Here is a 17,850-nt window from a genome sequence, read left to right on the forward strand (position 1 = left end):
TTATTTACTTAACTGAACCACGGGGGGAAACAGAGGCATGAAGGAAGCAGACGGCATTGCCACATAGGGTTCCTACACTCTGATAGTAGATATGTTGGATTCCCATCCAACCCAGTGGATGCCAGACTGCTGGAACTTTGCTGCACTTTGTATTGGACAATGCAAGAGCTGCAGAGCAAATGTAATAAACCGGATAATCGTTCTCATTCTTACAGAGATCTTCCAGCGTGTGGCCCTTTATATCAAGCACATGCAGAGTAAAAAGGGAGGAGGTCAGATCAAGGGTTAATTGTGCCGTTCATGGTCGGTCTGGTGTTTTTCTTCCATTTGATAAGTGTTATTTTACCGCCTGTAAGTACAGTCTGCGGCTTTCTGCCTATATATAGAGCAGGGTAATGGTCCATAAGGTGGATTCAGACACAGCAAAATCACTCACAACAATGAGATTTTGTGATATTTTGCTGCCAAAAAGATAAACTAAGGACAATGCACAACAAAGCAAACACTATTTTATAGCCCCTAAACCCTCTCCTGGGATCATTAATGGCTCGTTCTGCGGGACAAAAACTCGCCGACTTGAACGTCGGCTGACATTAGCAGAGAACGAACCATAAAAGGATAATTGTTTCTAAAAATATGGCCCCACGCTCCGGAGACGAGGCGCTCAGAAATGCAAGCTCAGTCATTCCACAAACAGCCCATCCCTCACGGGCTACAGAGAAGCCAAAAAACACAGAATAGGAGGTTGTTTTTTTTTTTTGTTTTTTTTTAAGATGGAGAAAAACATTTGCAAAACGTGAAGGATGATTAATATAATTCTTCATGGGAATAATTAGGAAGTCTCATAAGCTCCCAGTAGGGACAGACACTGCATAATTAAATTATAGTATCACTTAGAGACCTGTGCGCTGCACGGGCCTTTAGGAAACCATTTTTTTTACACTAACAAAACCCCTACAAATCTCTCCCCATGCTACTATGGAGCAACAGATTTAGGGGTTGTACTTTTGCAACCTCCACCTACAACTGTACTATTCTCAGCCACCACTAGAGGGAGCCTAGTGACTGCAAGCTGTGAATGTCTGTATGCAGTGGGCTCCCCCTAGTGGTCACTGCAGATAAAATTACCAAGTAACTTCACAAGCTCCAATCTCTACAAGAAAAGAAAAAAGTGAATTCTAAAAAGAATTTGGTGGTGTTCACTTTGGGGGAAGAATTTCACACCTCTTTGAATTTCTGCAAAGAATGTTCTGGCCCGAATACGAACTGCAGCTGCACCAATTCCCTGTGACAATGAGGCCGTCCGTCGGACTCGCAAACGTGCGACAGCACCTTCCTTAGGATGGAGCGGGTGATTGCACGCGAGTGACGCAAGGCAGATACCAGCTCGTCCTCAAGCAGCCAGCGGATCTTACAATAAAAATCAGAGAGAGGTTCAGTGACAACGAGGGAGGCGACAGCCGGCTGCAAGGAAAGGCGTCTTAAAGGGGCAGTACCTACCTCACTCATCGTAACCTCGATGGCCTGCCTGTGCTCTGCCGGGAGCCTGGAGAGAGCCGAAAACCTAATGGTGACGACAAAAAGGAGATAATCAGTGACTTCAAGGAGTATAGCTGCAAATCTATAATGTGCTTAAAGGGGTTGTACATCTTTAGTGACTTTTTCCGTTTGTGTATTCAGTGTATTAGGGGGTTAAAAAAATTTTTGCAATTAGGCTTCATTAAAAATTTCGCTCCTACAGGCTCGGTGTCCCTCCATATAAAACCTCGACATGGGCTGTGGTCATAATTCAGCTGCAAGGAGCTTGGATAGAGACACATAAAAGAGTAGCAGACTAAGTCGGACTGTGATGCAGCTCACTGACTGATCCTCAGTAAACTCACTCTGTATCCAGCAGTAGACAGTGCTACACAGAGGGAAAAAAAGAATATTAAATATGGACAACCCCGTTAACAAGGTCCTGTGCTTTCCTAAAACATCTCAGTAATGGTGTCAGGATGCAGCCTATGCACCCCTCCAAATACCAATAATGGGACTCGTGGGTGGATATCGGCAGTGATGGGGAAGACACTGAACCTCCGTGGTTCTAGGACATTCCCGGAGGACGTGTTGCGCCCGTCCTCACTACTGGACCCCTGTAAGGTTATGGCCCGACGCTGGATTGTGCTCACATAATGTGTCCAGGCTTTAGGAGATTTTTCATTAAGATTTAGCATAGTTTAAATATTTTTGCCCGTCTTTGCACACTTCATCATAGCAATGCCAATATCTCTATTATTTCCCTAATGTAGGTTACACCGCCTGTTTAGTGGAGCCATCTGTGTGCTCATATATTATATGGGACGTGTGTGAGGGTCCGGCACACGAAGGGTTGAACAGTACAGATTACAGCCCCCGATGGGAGCGACAGGGGGATTTCCAAGCTTTAGATCATCAGCGTCAGCAGCATTTTTAAAACCTTTATCCTTCAATCCTCCAGAGGGAAAGAAAGTGACAACTGACGGAGGACGTCCCCGATATGGATCAGCCGCTGTCACTGCTGCACCTGTGGCCATTACATGGCGGAGAGACTCAGCAGCACTCACATCATTCATATTACATTACACGGACCCCGGACAGTCAGAACTCTGCCCCCGAGGAAGAGACAAAGGGTCCGTCCAATGAGGTTTATTTAAAAGGACCCCAAACTGCCACAAATACACAGCGAAGACCATGCATCCAGCTCCTGTGGTCACACAACCGCACAAAAGCTCCTCTGGATCCACAGATCTAGGAACCAGAGTCATTATATAGATTATATATGTAACCCAGGATCAGTAATGTAATGAATGTACAGTGACTGCACCAGCAGAATAGTGAGTGCAGCTCTGGAGTATAACACAGGATGTAACTCAGGATCAGTAATGTAATGTATGTACACAGTGACTGCACCAGCAGAATAGTGAGTACAGCTCTGGAGTATAACACAGGATGTAACTCAGGATCAGTAATGTAATGTATGTACACAGTGACTGCACCAGCAGAATAGTGAGTGCAGCTCTGGAGTATAATACAGGATGTAACTCAGGATCAGTAATGTATGTACACAGTGACTGCACCAGCAGAATAGTGAGTGCAGCTCTGGGGTATAATACAGGATATAACTCAGGATCAGTAATGTAATGTATGTACACAGTGATTGCACCAGCAGAATAGTGAGTGCAGCTCTGGGGTATAATACAGGATGTAACTCAGGATCAGTAATGTATGTACACAGTGACTGCACCAGCAGAATAGTGAGTGCAGCTCTGGGGTATAATACAGGATGTAACTCAGGATCAGTAATGTAATGTATGTACACAGTGACTGCACCAGCAGAATAGTGAGTGCAGCTCTGGGGTATAATACAGGATGTAACTCAGGATCAGTAATGTAATGTAATGTATGTACACAGTGACTGCACCAGCAGAATAGTGAGTGCAGCTCTGGGGTATAATACAGGATGTAACCCAGGATCAGTAATGTAATGTATGTACACAGTGACTGCACCAGCAGAATAGTGAGTGCAGCTCTGGGGTATAATACAGGATGTAACCCAGGATCAGTAATGTAATGTATGTACACAGTGACTGCACCAGCAGAATAGTGAGTGCAGCTCTGGGGTATAATACAGGATGTAACTCAGGATCAGTAATGTAATGTATGTACACAGTGACTGCACCAGCAGAATAGTGAGTGCAGCTCTGGGGTATAATACAGGATGTAACTCAGGATCAGTAATGTATGTACACAGTGACTGCACCAGCAGAATAGTGAGTGCAGCTCTGGGGTATAATACAGGATGTAACTCAGGATCAGTAATGTAATGTATGTACACAGTGACTGCACCAGCAGAATAGTGAGTGCAGCTCTGGGGTATAATACAGGATGTAACTCAGGATCAGTAATGTATGTACACAGTGACTGCACCAGCAGAATAGTGAGTGCAGCTCTGGAGTATAATACAGGATGTAACCCAGGATCAGTAATGTATGTACACCGTGACTGCACCAGCAGAATAGTGAGTGCAGCTCTGGAGTATAATACAGGATGTAACCCAGGATCAGTAATGTAATGTATGTACACAGTGACTGCACCAGCAGAATAGTGAGTGCAGCTCTGGAGTATAATTTATGTACATACCGTAGTTTATGACCATTAATTCTGTATGTAACCTGTTCACGTAGATACATACTGTAAAACGTGCTTCAAGCATCAAGGAAATTGCTTAAAAAGGTAATGGTCAGTAGGTGTTTGTTATGTAATCTGACAGCAGCATAAGATAGTGACAGAGACAGATTCCAGTGATGTGTCACTTACTGCAGCACTTGTCAAAGAATCCGTTTTCTCTGCTGCAGATATAGGAGAGCTCAGAATGCTGGGCCATGTATAAATCCATGCACACCAGTGATTGGTAGTAGCATAGTTGGACTATGAGGTACGAGACACTTAGTCCTGTAGCCAAAAATCTTCTGCTGATGAAACACTGGAATGAGGGTCTGTGCCCCTATATTATGCAGTTCTCAGATTACATAGCGAAAACCTGCTAACAGATTCCCTTTAAATAATGATATAATACAGTAAAATTCCTGTATCCCTTTATACGCAATGGCCCAGAAATCCCAATAATCTACCCTCAGCTGCCTGATCATCTGGAAGCTTACAAGTTCCAAAATAAGACCACTCAAGATTTCTCAAATTAATTACAGAAAAATAACTTTGGTGTATGTGAGGATTACGGGGGAGCTGTTCCTCCGTCTGATAATATGATGTAAAGGAATTTTACGGTCTTTCGGTGACGCTGCGCGGAGCGATGGCGGCAGCAATATTTCACCTCTGGTCCACATTGGATGGGAATCTCTCTAGCGTTAGCGGTACCTCGTCGTCGGAGCGGTATGATGATGGCTGTGCAGGGGAACGAGGGAAGGACACACTGCTCTCGGAGGTGTACCTGGGGTAAAGGAGAGGATATGGAGCAAACCAAAAATTACAGCACAATGGAAGGGGGAGCGGGAAGTGCAAGAAGCGGGAAAGACGGGGAATCACAGCAGTGATGAAACAAGGAACATAAACAGTCACACACCTCATCATGAGCCTATGGAGATGTTACACAGCACAGATCCCTACAATCAGCACCGCCACCATCACAGCTCCCATAGGAACTCTTATGGTTTCATTTGCCATTCAGGACTCTTGGAAAGCTGGGTGACCGTCTGATATCAAGTAATGGCAACTCTATTCATTCTCACCCAACTTCATCTACCCAAATAGAATTTTTAGCAAATTTACAAAAAAATATATATAGATTTGTAAAGTTGCTAATATCTGCTGTTGGCAATTCATCTAATTCCTGCTAAAGTAACAAGAGTTTATAATATTGTGTCAAACATCTTAAATCCACTATAGGGTAATTCAGCGATAAAGGGGGCTCCAGCTACAGATAGGAGAGAACCTGGCAGGGTCCCACATTATAGGTCATTTCTACAAGACCTGTGTAATTCTTCATCAGTCCTGTGGTGGCGCTGCAAGATATTCAAATGTTCAGTTATGTGCAGATGATCAGTAAATGCTGCGGGTCGGGGATGGGATTTCAAGAAATCTTATGTCCGCTATGCGTTCACAGACACCCGTGGAGACTGACATGCAGCGCGTCTCTCCAGACTGCAGCATGTCAATTTCAAGAGAAATTTCACCCATAATATGTACTGGACGCGGTCAATCCGCATGGTTCAGTGAACATGTGCCGCGTCCAAAGCGCTGCCACTACTGAATCGTGAGCACCCGGCCTTGCTGCTGGATTCCACCACAGATCCTGTGGGATGCAGAACGACAACAACAGCATTACCTTATTTTCCGGAACTGTCAAAAAAGGGTCTCTGTTGAGGCCGGGACCCCGACTCACCCCCCACCCCCAAAAAAAACCCCCAAAGTTCTTGTACCCCAACTATTGGCTGATCTGAGGTCCTAACATGAGGTCCTAATACATTTTGTGTTCCGTATTATTTAGAGATCAGGGGTCAAGTGTATATGGAGCACTAGTCTGGGATGTGAATTCATTTAGCGCCCAGGGAGAAATTAAATTAATTACTTTAAAAATAAATCAAACAGTTACGGGTTCACCATACTGGGATCTATTTCTTCCCAATGCTGAAGAGATCCCATAATACAACGTGCACAGTCCACACTGAGTAGTGCGGACTCCTCAGACGGCCTCTAGTATAAGCAGCACATCAAGAACTTTTTGCATTGCCTTCTTCTTACCGGGTGTGCTGGGAGTCATCGCTCGCTCCCTCGATTTCCAGGGGCAGAGTCAGGACATAGATATCGAGCATAATGCTCAGATCCACCAGCGAGATGCTCTGCAGGTTCTCACTGTTCTCAAGGCAGCCGATAACTTCACCTAGAAAAGACAAAAACGCAAGATTCTATAGTTTTCTCTTGCAGAAGGAGCACGAGATTAATCCTAACAGCAGAATGCAGCAGATATGGTCACCTCATTGCTTCCTTAAAGGGGAAGTCCATTTAGACAAGTCAATAACCAGCCGAATGTCGGTAAAGATTGCGAGTTCGAGATTATGGTCCCAAGTGAACATACCAGAGATCCGGAGAGGATTATCTCGCTTGATCGCTGAGAGATCAGGTCATTTGTGTTGACACAAACCCATAGTTCTCGGCAGCACATCACCCAGTGTACACAAGACATGTGCTGCCGATAACATGATGCTGAGCGGGGACAGTGATATTAACAATCGGCCTGCCCCTATCAGTACTCGTCGGCCCGTGTACACAGTCCTCTATGGGGTAAATACAACTGTAACAAACCCTCAGCTGTGAAATGAATTAAATCAGTATTGGGGGGGGGGGGGGTTTCACAGGTTTTGGATCCAATCGTTTTCCCACTTTATTATCAGCAAGCAGAGATCTTAATAATGGGGGGATAATTGCAGCAGGTCGCACTGGTGTCTCTCCATGTCTCGCTGACTTACCGAGGCAGGTGGGCAGTGCGAGGACTGGCATGGAGCCGTGCTGGTTCTTGTGTGTGACCGAACAGATGAGGTGCACAAACAGAGGGGGCATCTCCAGCTCCGACATCTCCTGACCGCTCAGCGAGTCTCCTCCCAGGACACTGAAGGAATCATCGTCCTGATTTACAGTCTCGGACTCAGACATCGATTCTGCGTTATCCGAATGCTCCCGATATTCAACCTCCAGATCAGGGTCACTCTCGGTAGCGATGCCCCCCACAGACGTATTACCTGTGAATGGATAAGGAAATTACATCGCACCGGGAGGACGAGGTTCCTACAAGTGTCAGGGGTCCGGGCCGTCACCGTCCTCACCTTCCTCTGTGGCCTGTTCTGCCTCCGACACTTCCATATCATCGCTGGGCTTGGTTTCTCCTGTTTCCTGAGTGCTGTCCTCCTATTATAAAGGGGAGGAGAGAAATTAGGACCCCCCCAAAAAAAAAAAAAAAAAAAAAAAAATCAAGAAAGTGGCTAAAGGGGTAACAGTGATTGGATGTGCCGGAAATCTGGATTAGGAATTGTGGTTTACAGGATTTACCTAATTATAGTCATATACGGCTGAGGTGGGAATATCCGTCCCAGTAATCATTGTTACCACTAACCCACCTAACAGCAAGGCCGCAAAGCACAGAGGCTACGCCCCACCCAAGCACAGAGGTGGCCCCCCAACTCCCCAGAGAGGCCAAAACTTAAATGTAATGATTAGGCGGTGCATGACAATGCTTTAGTGCATGTGTAAGACACTTACCTCTCTTCTCTGAGAAGACGGGTAATAGAAGAAGTAATGGGGGTTTGATGGCACAGTCTTAAAATGAAGACTTCCAATGGCAAGAAATTTATCCTAAAGCCAACGGATAAAAGATCATTAGATATCTGTCTGCCGACATCTCGTTGGAGGAAACTACAACATGGATTTGAGCAAGCAGCCGTAGGATCAGAGCCGTCGGCTACATGCTCTTAGCTCTACTATTTTTCATCTAAGGTGAACAGACGTGAATATGATACTGGGGCGACACGTCGCACTCCGAAAACTGGTGTTTAAGACAATTCCTAGAGTTGCAATGGCTTTTCGTTGTATCATTAGAAATTAGTTGAAATATATGTAAATACTATAAATACTGCAGCCTCTGGGTCTAACAGAGTGGCCACGCTGCATGGTAGCCAGGTGCGGACCCCTACATGGGACCCCAGCCCAAGGCCAGACAGACTAATAAGTAGCTTTAAGGTAAGATGGTACCTGTATGACTCGGTGAAGGTCCGGAGACACCTCACAAGCCTGTCCTGTCTCCAGGTGTGACAGCGGAAACACTGAGCACAGTTGGCTGCTCGGCTCAGGGGTCGGCACCTCAACATCTTCTTGTTCCACAAACTCTTCTGCATCCACACTAAGGCAAAGGATTTAAAAAGAATTACAAGTACTCCCTGTAAAATATGTTCTTAGTCAAGTTCAAAATCTTTTGCAATCACGAAATCGCAAAAATCGTTGTTTCTTCCCAGGTTTAAATGGATATATGCATGAACACAGCAGGTTCCACTAATGGTGGCTGTATAAATATGCACACACAGTGAGCTCCCCCTAGTGGTGGCTGTATAAATCTGTATCCAGTGAGCTCCCCCTAGTGGTGGCTGTATAAATCTGTATCCAGTGAGCTCCCCCTAGTGGTGGCTGTATAAATCTGTATCCAGTGAGCTCCCTCTAGTGGTGGCTCTAAAAATCTGTACATAGCTCTGTCTAGTGGTGGCTGCATAAATCTGTATGTAGCGAGCTCCCTAGAATAGTGAATATATAAGTCCGTATGCAGTTAACTCCCCACCAGTGGTGGATATATAAATCTGTATATAGTAAGCTCCCTCTAGTAGTGGTAGTATAAATCTGTATGCAACAAGCCCCCCTTAGTGACTGTATAAGTCTGTATGCAGTGAGCTCCCTCCGATGGTGGCTGTATAAAGCGAGCTTCCCCTAGTGGTGTGTGTAAATATGGGCACTGGTTAAGCTCATGAGACATAGAATGAGCCTATAATCCCGGCTGCATACAAACTGCATGACAAGCTCAGGACTACTAGTCAACGAGCACTTGGCCGCCGTACTCCGTGAACTTGTAGAGGAGAAGTTCTTTACCTGGGCTCGGAGGGCAGCACGGCGCCGTCCCGTACACTCGGGTCATCCTCCTGCTCCAGGCTGCCTATGCGGAAGCTGGCTTTACGCAGCCGCCTGTTCAGGGAGGACCCGGTGTCAGTTTGCTCTTCTCGGAAGCTGCGCAGATGTCCGCACAGGGTCATTAGAAAGTTGGTGATATCGATCTCCTGCAGCTGCTCCTCACAATAATCCATGGCTGACAGCAGATCCTGTTGGGACACCCAGAGGGACTGCTGCAGAGCCTTGAACAATCCTAGAAGAGCGCAGGAGACGGAGCAAAACACAAGTGAAGGCAGAGGCTTGTAGGACCCCTCCGTGCCCACGCAGCGCCCGGCTCTCACCTTTCACGTAGCACTGGTGGTAGTGTTCCTGCAGCAGGTTGCAGTAGTTCACAAATTCCTTTTGCCTGTGGTGGATGAATGGGTTTGTCGATGGCCGCTCGTGGGACTGAGCCCTGGGAAGAAAACAGACTTTATAATGCAGGACAATTCTAATGCAGAGACGGCGTTTAATACGGGACAGTAGAAATGTCTATAGTTCAGGATCGCCAGCACCAGAAACCCACTGGCATCGCAGTCACATTGGTCCATTGTTGTGTTGGGGGATTCAGGAGGGGTGAAACATGTCGGAGATGACTGCACGTCCACACATTATCTATAGCGCACGCCGCATTTAGTGATCTCCCAGGAAAGGACGATCCCTTTAAGCAGATGGCTTACACATCACAATGCACACAGCAATGGCACGGCATAATATAACATCCATACAGAGAAGTGCAGGGTATGATTGGCTTAGTATATAGAGCGCCGACACCTCCTCCCCCAAAGATCAGGACAGTGATAGAGGCGCCACACATCACACGATGTCCGCTGAACCAAGGCAGACTATATTATTTTACCGTGGAGGTCCAGGGGCAGCGAAGCAAAACGATTAGTGATAGCACTAAGGAATGGTCCACATCCAGTCCGAGAAAGACCTCAGAGGCCGGCCAGGACCGCACATAAACCAAGGCAGGGTCCAAGACACGATGGCTACTAGTGCAGAACATGTGTCACTCTGCAGTCCGTAGCTCACAGAGCATTGTGCACACTGCAGGAACTGCAGCAAACCCTCAGATGCGAGAAGTATCAGGCCTAGAGAGGCGTTAAAGGGATTGTCCAGCACTTTTACACTTATGAACTATCCGCAGGACTGATCATAAATATCAGATGGGTGGGGGACTGCGATATCCAGCATCACCGCCGAGCTGCTGTTCCCGGTACCAACGGATGTTATCAGGTGTACAGAACTCCTCCGTCAAGTGTATAGTGTCCAGGTACTATGCATTCAGATGTAAAGTTTCCGGCTGCAAGCTACTATGCAGTTGATGGCGATGTGCAGATCCACAACTGATCACATCGGGCGGTGGCCCCGGATGTCGTAGCCCCTACTGACCATTTTATTACGGTGCTCCAAGCAGAACTGGTTTATTAGCGATCTGCACAAGAAGACAAAGTCCCAACTTCTGGGCCAATATGAACACAACTAAACGTCGTACATGGAGAACATTTCCGCACATGCAGCACAAGCACTGTTAGGCCCCACCGTCCCTCCACACACCCCAGACTCCACACCCAGCAACCCAAGACCCTCTCCTGCGCAGGCAAAGCATGGCTGGCAACCGATACTACCTGGTGTTCAATTCTTGAAAGATTCCCCACGAGACAGACTCCTGTTTAAACTCGCTGAAGGAGAGAGCAGGGGGTTAGCAGCCGCCTGGCTACAGAACAGCGGCCACCGCCGCACTGTAAGGAATAAATGCACAATCCGCATTGTATCACAGTATTGGGAAGAGAATCCAGCAAAATGGATGTGCGGGACCTTGGTCGTTGCGGCAAGACCCACGGGGGCGTACTAATAAGGAGAGGCGCCTAGGATACACAAGGGTAGCGGGAAGTTTCCAGTGGTCTGATCCATCTGAGTACAGACATGGCCGGTGGACCAGGGTCCTGCAAATCAAATTGCTCGAATCCAACGGATTACTAAAAATCACAAAATAAGGCGTCCCATTTCCCCATTTTTTTTCTTTTCTTCTATCTAGGACACATGCTAAAAAGTCTCTCGTCAGGACTCCAGGGTAATGCCTGTTACTGCAGCCCAGATCCACTAAAGCAAATGGTGCTGAGCTGCAATAGCGCAATGCTACCTGTGCACAAGGTAGAGCTTTCCTACTGAAGTAAAATGGGAAAAACTGCTGCAAAAAAATAAAAAAAACAAATAAAAAAAATTTAAGCATGCCCTGCTACACTGAGTATGTGGGAACCCCAGCACACTGCAAAGGAACCATATGATCGTTCTCAGTGAAGTGTACGTCAGCGCTAGATCAATAAGAATGGTTATATGAAAGTCACATAGTAATTGCTCATCTCCTCCTATTAAACTAACAATAGGCATAAAATGTAATTTATTTTTTACATTTGTTTTTGGCCGCTCTGTGCGCACATGGATGGGATAAGTCAAAACTCACCTGAAGAACACATCCCCGGACATCCTCGGCTGCCGGGAGCTGACTAACTGCTCTCGCAGCATCTCCAATGGACAGTTATACACATAGACAGGGCAGCGGAGACGCCGGCTGGAGATCACGTCCTGCAGGGAGGACTGGCGGCTGATGGAGATGTGCAATTCCCTCTTGTGATCTGTCTCGTGTCCGTTACCTGAAGCACAAAGTAAGAATTACTGCTACTTACTGAGCGCTGCATTATTGCAATTACTTCTTCTCAGTCTCAGAGGACGCACACGAGACCAAACCCCTCAAGGGGATTTTTCTTTTTCAGTAAAAGCTTAATCATTGTATAAGATTATATAGTCAGTCTATCCCTGGCGAGAAATGGCCAATAACAGAAGTGATAGATTGTCTCTTACACTACAAACAAAACAGCAAATACAATAGGCAAGAATTAAAAGAAGAATTTTAAAATTAAAACATCCATATTATGTAAAGAATGAATCTACACTAAATTTACATCCTGTATTATACTTCAGAGCTGCACTCACTATTCTGCTGGTGCAGTCACTGTGTACATACATTAATAATACTGATCCTGAGTTACATCCTGTATTATACTCCAGAGCTGCACTCACTATTCTGCTGGTGCAGTCACTGTGTACATACATTAATACCCAGCCATGGTGGACAATTACCGGTAAATAGGTGACCCATGTCCACGCAAATATTTGCTCTCTGATATAAATTCGCACCCTGCCCCTCTTACCCCCTGCAGGAGTGATGCTCAGTGTGGGGATACCAGGGTTGAACAGGAGACTTTCTTGGTAAGAGTTTCCCTCTGAGGGCATGGCGGAGTCTGAGGGGGTCATCAACTTCTGGACGTCTGTTGTGAAAATGAATCATTATCATTGACAAATCAAAACCTCGAAATAAGCAAATCTGTTTCCGGCAGCTGTATGATAACACGGAGCCCGCGGCTTTCTGTACCTGTATAACCTGCTGGCAGGAAGGTGAGGAGCAGGTGCTGTGCATTCACCAATCGCGCGTAGCAGCGCCACCGCGGCGGCTCCCGGGAGTGGGACGATGTTGCATTTTCCTCAATCTCCTCTATGGCGCATGGACCCTGCAAAAAGAAGCATCTATGTAGGAACGGAGCAGGTGTAAATCATACAGATCAGATGATAATGCATTACACTCCAGTCATCTCCAGAGCTGCGCTCAGAATTCTGCATAATCAGTCTAGATGTGAGAGGACTTATGATGAAAATACAAATCCATACAGGAGTATCTGCACATTGTGACGCATTTTGTATAAACTTGTAGAGAGAAACTGTCGGCATTTTGTCTCCGTTCAGATAAATCTCTACATAAACTGATATTTCTGATAAAAGCATGCAAATCGCTGCATGCAAATACCAGACCACGTAATACAATCCATTGCCGCACGACACGTGGGGGTAAAGCAAGGTGACGACGTTTGCTTATTTGACAATATATTTGCATAGTTAATAAAATACAGGAAAGGGGCAGAGTGTGCAAATGGTCTGCGAAGTATTACAAATCGATAAGTCAGCCGAGTGATCACAGAACAGCCAGGGGCACGGTAAAAGTAGGTCCTCAGTGTGGGTGCAGTCTGCAGAGAAAGGAGGCTATTCCAATAATTAATTACTACATAAGCAATGCCCCATATTCTGCAAGAATAAGAGAAATAATCCAAAAACAGACTTCATATATGAACTGTAATCAATAGCCCCATCATTCTAATAGATCAAGTTTATAATGTACCTAATATTGGGTAGAAGACAACGCAAAGAATAGACATGAGAGCCTATAAAAAGATTGCACAAAGAACCCAGGGGTAGCAATATAAGGCACCGCAATACAAGATTAAGGCAAGCCTGCCGAAACGCGCGTCGGGGTAGTGGGAATGCAATATAAAGACTAAGGTAACTCATTCCTTAACAATACACGTATACTTTTTGCAAGACCTCGACTTGTACTACCATATACATATTTCCTTAAAGCGGTTGTGCACTACTAGGGCAACCCCTTCTTGATCAAAATATTTGGCCCCCCAAAAATAATAAAGCTTATACTCCCCTCCTGTGCTGGCGCTGTTCCCACAGTGTCAGCATACGCAATCCCTGGGGCACTCATGTGGGGTTGCGGTAAGTGATGCCGGCACCCAGTCAGTGTTGGCGTCACTGTCTCCGCATTCGAGCACAATCGATCATGATTAGGAAGCCCTCGTGGCAGCTGATCCCGGACTTCATCTTCATGTTCGATTTGTCTGAAGGCGGAACCAGCGACACCGTTGCTGATTGGAGTTGTGATCAAGGCACCCACACGGGAGCCCCGGGGAGAGCACGTGCCAACATCGCGGAATAGATGGATATGGAGATAAATAGATAATAGATTGATAGATCTCTCTTGAAAAGGGTTCTATGAACCGAAACGTTGCCATTTGGGCTTAATCAAGTAAATATGAGACTTGTGTAATTACGGTGCTATTCTTTTGTCACTCACTGTCATCACCCTAGTCTACTTCATTTTGTTTTCTGTTAAATAGTATAGTATAATTTATATCTATAGCATGCAAAGCTTCCATCCTTTAAGGGAGTAATCCAGGTATAGAAGTATATTAGGGAATTGCAGTTTCCTACTTTACTGGTGCAGCGATTCTGGCAATAGTCCGGCCCTAGTGAATGATCCGCCCTGCAATGATCCGCCCTGCAATGATCGGTTTTGGGGACCGCAGCCTCTGCTCGGAGGGGGGGGGGGGGGGGATGTGGGGGGAAAATCGGCGATTATCAGGAAATCACAATGGCCCGGCAGACAGGAATCGGAGGAGAGACGGGGCAGATGCCGATGTCGTCACCCAGGTTTGTGAGCTGAGAAGACTTGGGAAGTAGACTGCAGTTTGATGCACCCCTCCTTGCAATAAGGATCTTCCCCACATGACTGTTATAATGAGTCGGAGACAGTCAGTAAGCTGCCATACCTGTAATGTGCTGACTGAATTTGGTGCGTCGTGGTTATTATGAGCAGTCAGAGAAGAGTCTGCAGCTTCTTCAGAGATCGTGCTTCTTGAGGATTCCTCTGTAAGACATCAATAGACAGAATAATAAAGCTGTAGTAGAGAAAGACGTCTCCCTTTTACCCCACCTTATAAAGGCTCGTATCCCATATAAACCCCTCACTCCTGCAGTTATCCTCTAATCTAGTTTTTTTTTCTCTATAGGTCATAAATGTTCTGTACTTTGCAAGTAAAATTGCAGCTAAATTGATAGTTGGTCCCATCAAATGACCCAGGAAGCCTTGGTCACACTGTGCTTTACACTGCAGCTCTGCTTGTATAATTGCCTTTTAACTCTTCTACATGAGAGGCAAGATCAGTCACCAATAGTCTACGAAAGTCTCAATTAGAAGAGGCTTAGAAGGGTTTCCTGTCCTTCCCTTTGCTTTACACTGCAGCACTGCTTGTTCACATAAATGGCTGTGTATAAGTGCAACCTCAACAAGGCACTAAAGCATGAAGGCAGGATAATTATAAAGTGTAGCCATGAGGTTAGCCCCTATATAAACTCATGCAGGAATCAGAGAGCCGCTCGCTGGTGGAGAGGAGGGTTGGGATGATAGTAGTGAACACACCTCGTGAGTAAGTGAAGGGAGTCGGATGCCCGTCACGGTCACGTTGAAGTACTTGATCCATAAAATTCAGGTGGTCTTGATCATCAAGTGGGATCTCTTGGTCATTAAGTTCGCCCTGTAGGCAGCTGTGAAACAGGCTGAGCAGCATGTCGTTCGGCAGAGAGGACTCCGCAGGGGAACCTTCTGCATCAGCTTTAGGAAAAAAAAAAAAAAAAAAAAAAAGAAGTACGGTATATATTCACTTAAACAGTCAAAGTTCTAGAGCATGTCCACCATAAAACATTACATTGCTAATTTCTTAACATATAGTTCGTTATTGCAGTCAGCACTTGCTTCCCCCCCCCCCCATATAAAAGGTAAAACGATAAAATCTTGTCTGCTGGCAGCCATAACTAGATCTTGACAGCTCACTGTATACAACACGTGCAATAAACTTCATATTAGAATATAATATCTAGAAAGAGGATTTGGAAATTTAGATCAGAAAATCTAAACCAAAAAAAATATTGCATCACTTCCAGACGCAGCACATTCTGGAGCCGGCGCTTCGGTCATTACCTCTGCTGAGCGTTAAGAAGAACATTTCAATCTGTTGACATTTGGGCAGAAGTTTCATCAGGTCAAAGTGAAATGGGACCTCTCTAATGCAATGGCCGCTGCTCTCCGGGGGATCTGTAACAATGAAACCGGAACAATATCAACCAACGCAGGAGACCGGCGAGCAAGCTTATGTTGGGTCAATGGCCGAACATGCCGACAGGTATCGGAGGTGTGTGGGGACGTTTTGAATGTCCTCACCTGTCCGGTCAGTTTTCGTCAGGATGGGGGAGCTGCCGTCTTTGTTTTGGCAGAGCTGTAAAATGTACTCAAATGTCAGCATGATGTTTATACAGCTCTGATCTCTGGGAAAAAGCTGCAATAATAATAGAAAAAAAAAAAAAGAATCACAGATCTGCGAAAGCAAGAGCAACGAAGATTGACAATAACAGTAAAAATACAAAGTCAGGAGACCGAAAAGAGTAACCAGACAGCAAAATTATAAAGCAAAAAAAGTGCGATGCACCTCCTATACGGGTTACCCGGCATCACTCACTTCTGCACTGGAGCTGAGCAGAGCCGATGAATTTATGACCCCAAACACCAAAAAGCATGTATGACCGGTAGATATTGTGCATGGATATTGTGTGGGGTGATAATGTCATCGGCACTACTCATCTCAAAAGGTGCACCAGATAACCCCTTTAATATCCATTGCATCATACGCCCGTGTGCTTCAGTTTAAGATTTGTGTATAAGGCATGTCATTAGTAATTTGCCCTCTGTCACAATTCCTTGCCATTTTCTCTACTTTTTAAATTGGAGACAAAATCTGAAATATTAGATCTGTTAAAGGGCCACTGTCACCCCCTAGAGCCGTTATAAACTAAAAGAGCCACCTTGTGCAGCAGTAATGCTGCATTCTAACAAGGTGGCTCTTTTAGTTTTAGGTTCAAGTATACCCCAAATAAACCATTTTTATACTTAGCCACAATTCCTGTCTGTAGCCAGGGAGGCGGGTCCTTGAACCTAAAACTAAAAGAGCCACCTTGTTAGAATGCAGCATTACTGCTGCACAAGGTGGCTCTTTTGGTTTATAACGGCTGGAGGGGGGTGACAGTGGCCCTTTAAAGTATTCAACCTCTAGAGTCAAATCGAGAATGTTTTCATTTATTGACAGAAAGAAGAGATCTTAAGAAAATGATGAGCAACTGAAATATTATAAAGTTGCAAAAAAAAAAAAAAAAGTCTATAGCCGCTTTACATTTAACCAGGAGCCCAACGGCAAAAAAGATAAAAAGGAGAAAAAGCACTGAAAGCCAATAACTTCCCAGATATGCACGGTGTCAGCAAAATCGATGAGGCATGGTGTGAACGAGGCCTCGCTGCTGCCAGATACTCACTGATTGAGGGATCTCCGAGTACGTTAGTCCGTGAAGATGCTTCCAGCTCTCGGAGGTCCCGGTGACATATCCGCTCTGAGGTTCCACCCAGCATTCAGACACCAGATGCAGCTCCGAGTCCTGCTCGATTGCCTCCACTTCCGTGTCATTGTCTTCATCCGTTGAAAAGCTGCATAATTGCGAAAGGAAACGGTTTAAAAAAAATAAAAAATCTGATATTGCCAATAGCGTGCTGAAAAAAAAGAAAGGAAAGAAAAGGGGGATTTTTGTGTACTCACCGTAAAATCCTTTTCCACTAGCCAATCATTGGGGGACACAGACCGTGGGTGTATGCTGCTGCCACTAGGAGGCTGACACTAAGTGATACAAAGAAAGTTAGCTCCTCCCCTTCAGTATACACCCTCCTGCTGGCTCTCAGCTAACCAGGCTAATAATAGGGTGGGTGCTGTGTCCCCCAATGATTGGCTCGGAGAAAAGGATTTTACGGTGAGTACACAAAAATCCCTATTTCTCCTACGCCTCATTGGGGGACAGAGACCGTGGGACGTCCCAAAGCAGTCCCTGGGTGGGAGCAACATCAGATCAGGCCCT

The 17,850-nt window shown here is 45.7% G+C and overlaps 1 protein-coding gene across 3 annotated transcripts in view; it reads right to left on the bottom strand.

Moving 5' to 3' along the window:
* The window catches only part of SZT2 (SZT2 subunit of KICSTOR complex), a 103,813-nt gene that overhangs the window by 38,881 nt on the left and 47,082 nt on the right, over nucleotides 1-17,850 (bottom strand). For 2 of the 3 annotated variants that reach the window (XM_069738071.1, XM_069738069.1), the window contains exons 19-37: nucleotides 17,260-17,428; nucleotides 16,118-16,232; nucleotides 15,878-15,991; nucleotides 15,320-15,511; nucleotides 14,670-14,767; nucleotides 12,656-12,791; nucleotides 12,435-12,551; nucleotides 11,687-11,876; nucleotides 10,851-10,904; nucleotides 9,522-9,634; nucleotides 9,163-9,433; nucleotides 8,281-8,428; nucleotides 7,792-7,884; nucleotides 7,359-7,440; nucleotides 7,005-7,274; nucleotides 6,280-6,418; nucleotides 4,853-4,969; nucleotides 1,501-1,564; nucleotides 1,225-1,410 (exon numbers count right to left, since the gene is read on the bottom strand). In XM_069738071.1, the coding sequence (XP_069594172.1) occupies nucleotides 1,225-1,410; nucleotides 1,501-1,564; nucleotides 4,853-4,969; nucleotides 6,280-6,418; nucleotides 7,005-7,274; nucleotides 7,359-7,440; nucleotides 7,792-7,884; nucleotides 8,281-8,428; nucleotides 9,163-9,433; nucleotides 9,522-9,634; nucleotides 10,851-10,904; nucleotides 11,687-11,876; nucleotides 12,435-12,551; nucleotides 12,656-12,791; nucleotides 14,670-14,767; nucleotides 15,320-15,511; nucleotides 15,878-15,991; nucleotides 16,118-16,232; nucleotides 17,260-17,428 (2,668 nt within the window). The remainder of the gene's footprint in view (nucleotides 1-1,224; nucleotides 1,411-1,500; nucleotides 1,565-4,852; nucleotides 4,970-6,279; nucleotides 6,419-7,004; nucleotides 7,275-7,358; nucleotides 7,441-7,791; nucleotides 7,885-8,280; nucleotides 8,429-9,162; nucleotides 9,434-9,521; nucleotides 9,635-10,850; nucleotides 10,905-11,686; nucleotides 11,877-12,434; nucleotides 12,552-12,655; nucleotides 12,792-14,669; nucleotides 14,768-15,319; nucleotides 15,512-15,877; nucleotides 15,992-16,117; nucleotides 16,233-17,259; nucleotides 17,429-17,850) is intronic. The other variant, XM_069738070.1, reaches the window with a different exon arrangement.

Source organism: Ranitomeya imitator, chromosome 8, assembly GCF_032444005.1.
Source record: "Ranitomeya imitator isolate aRanImi1 chromosome 8, aRanImi1.pri, whole genome shotgun sequence".
NCBI lineage: Eukaryota > Metazoa > Chordata > Amphibia > Anura > Dendrobatidae > Ranitomeya > Ranitomeya imitator.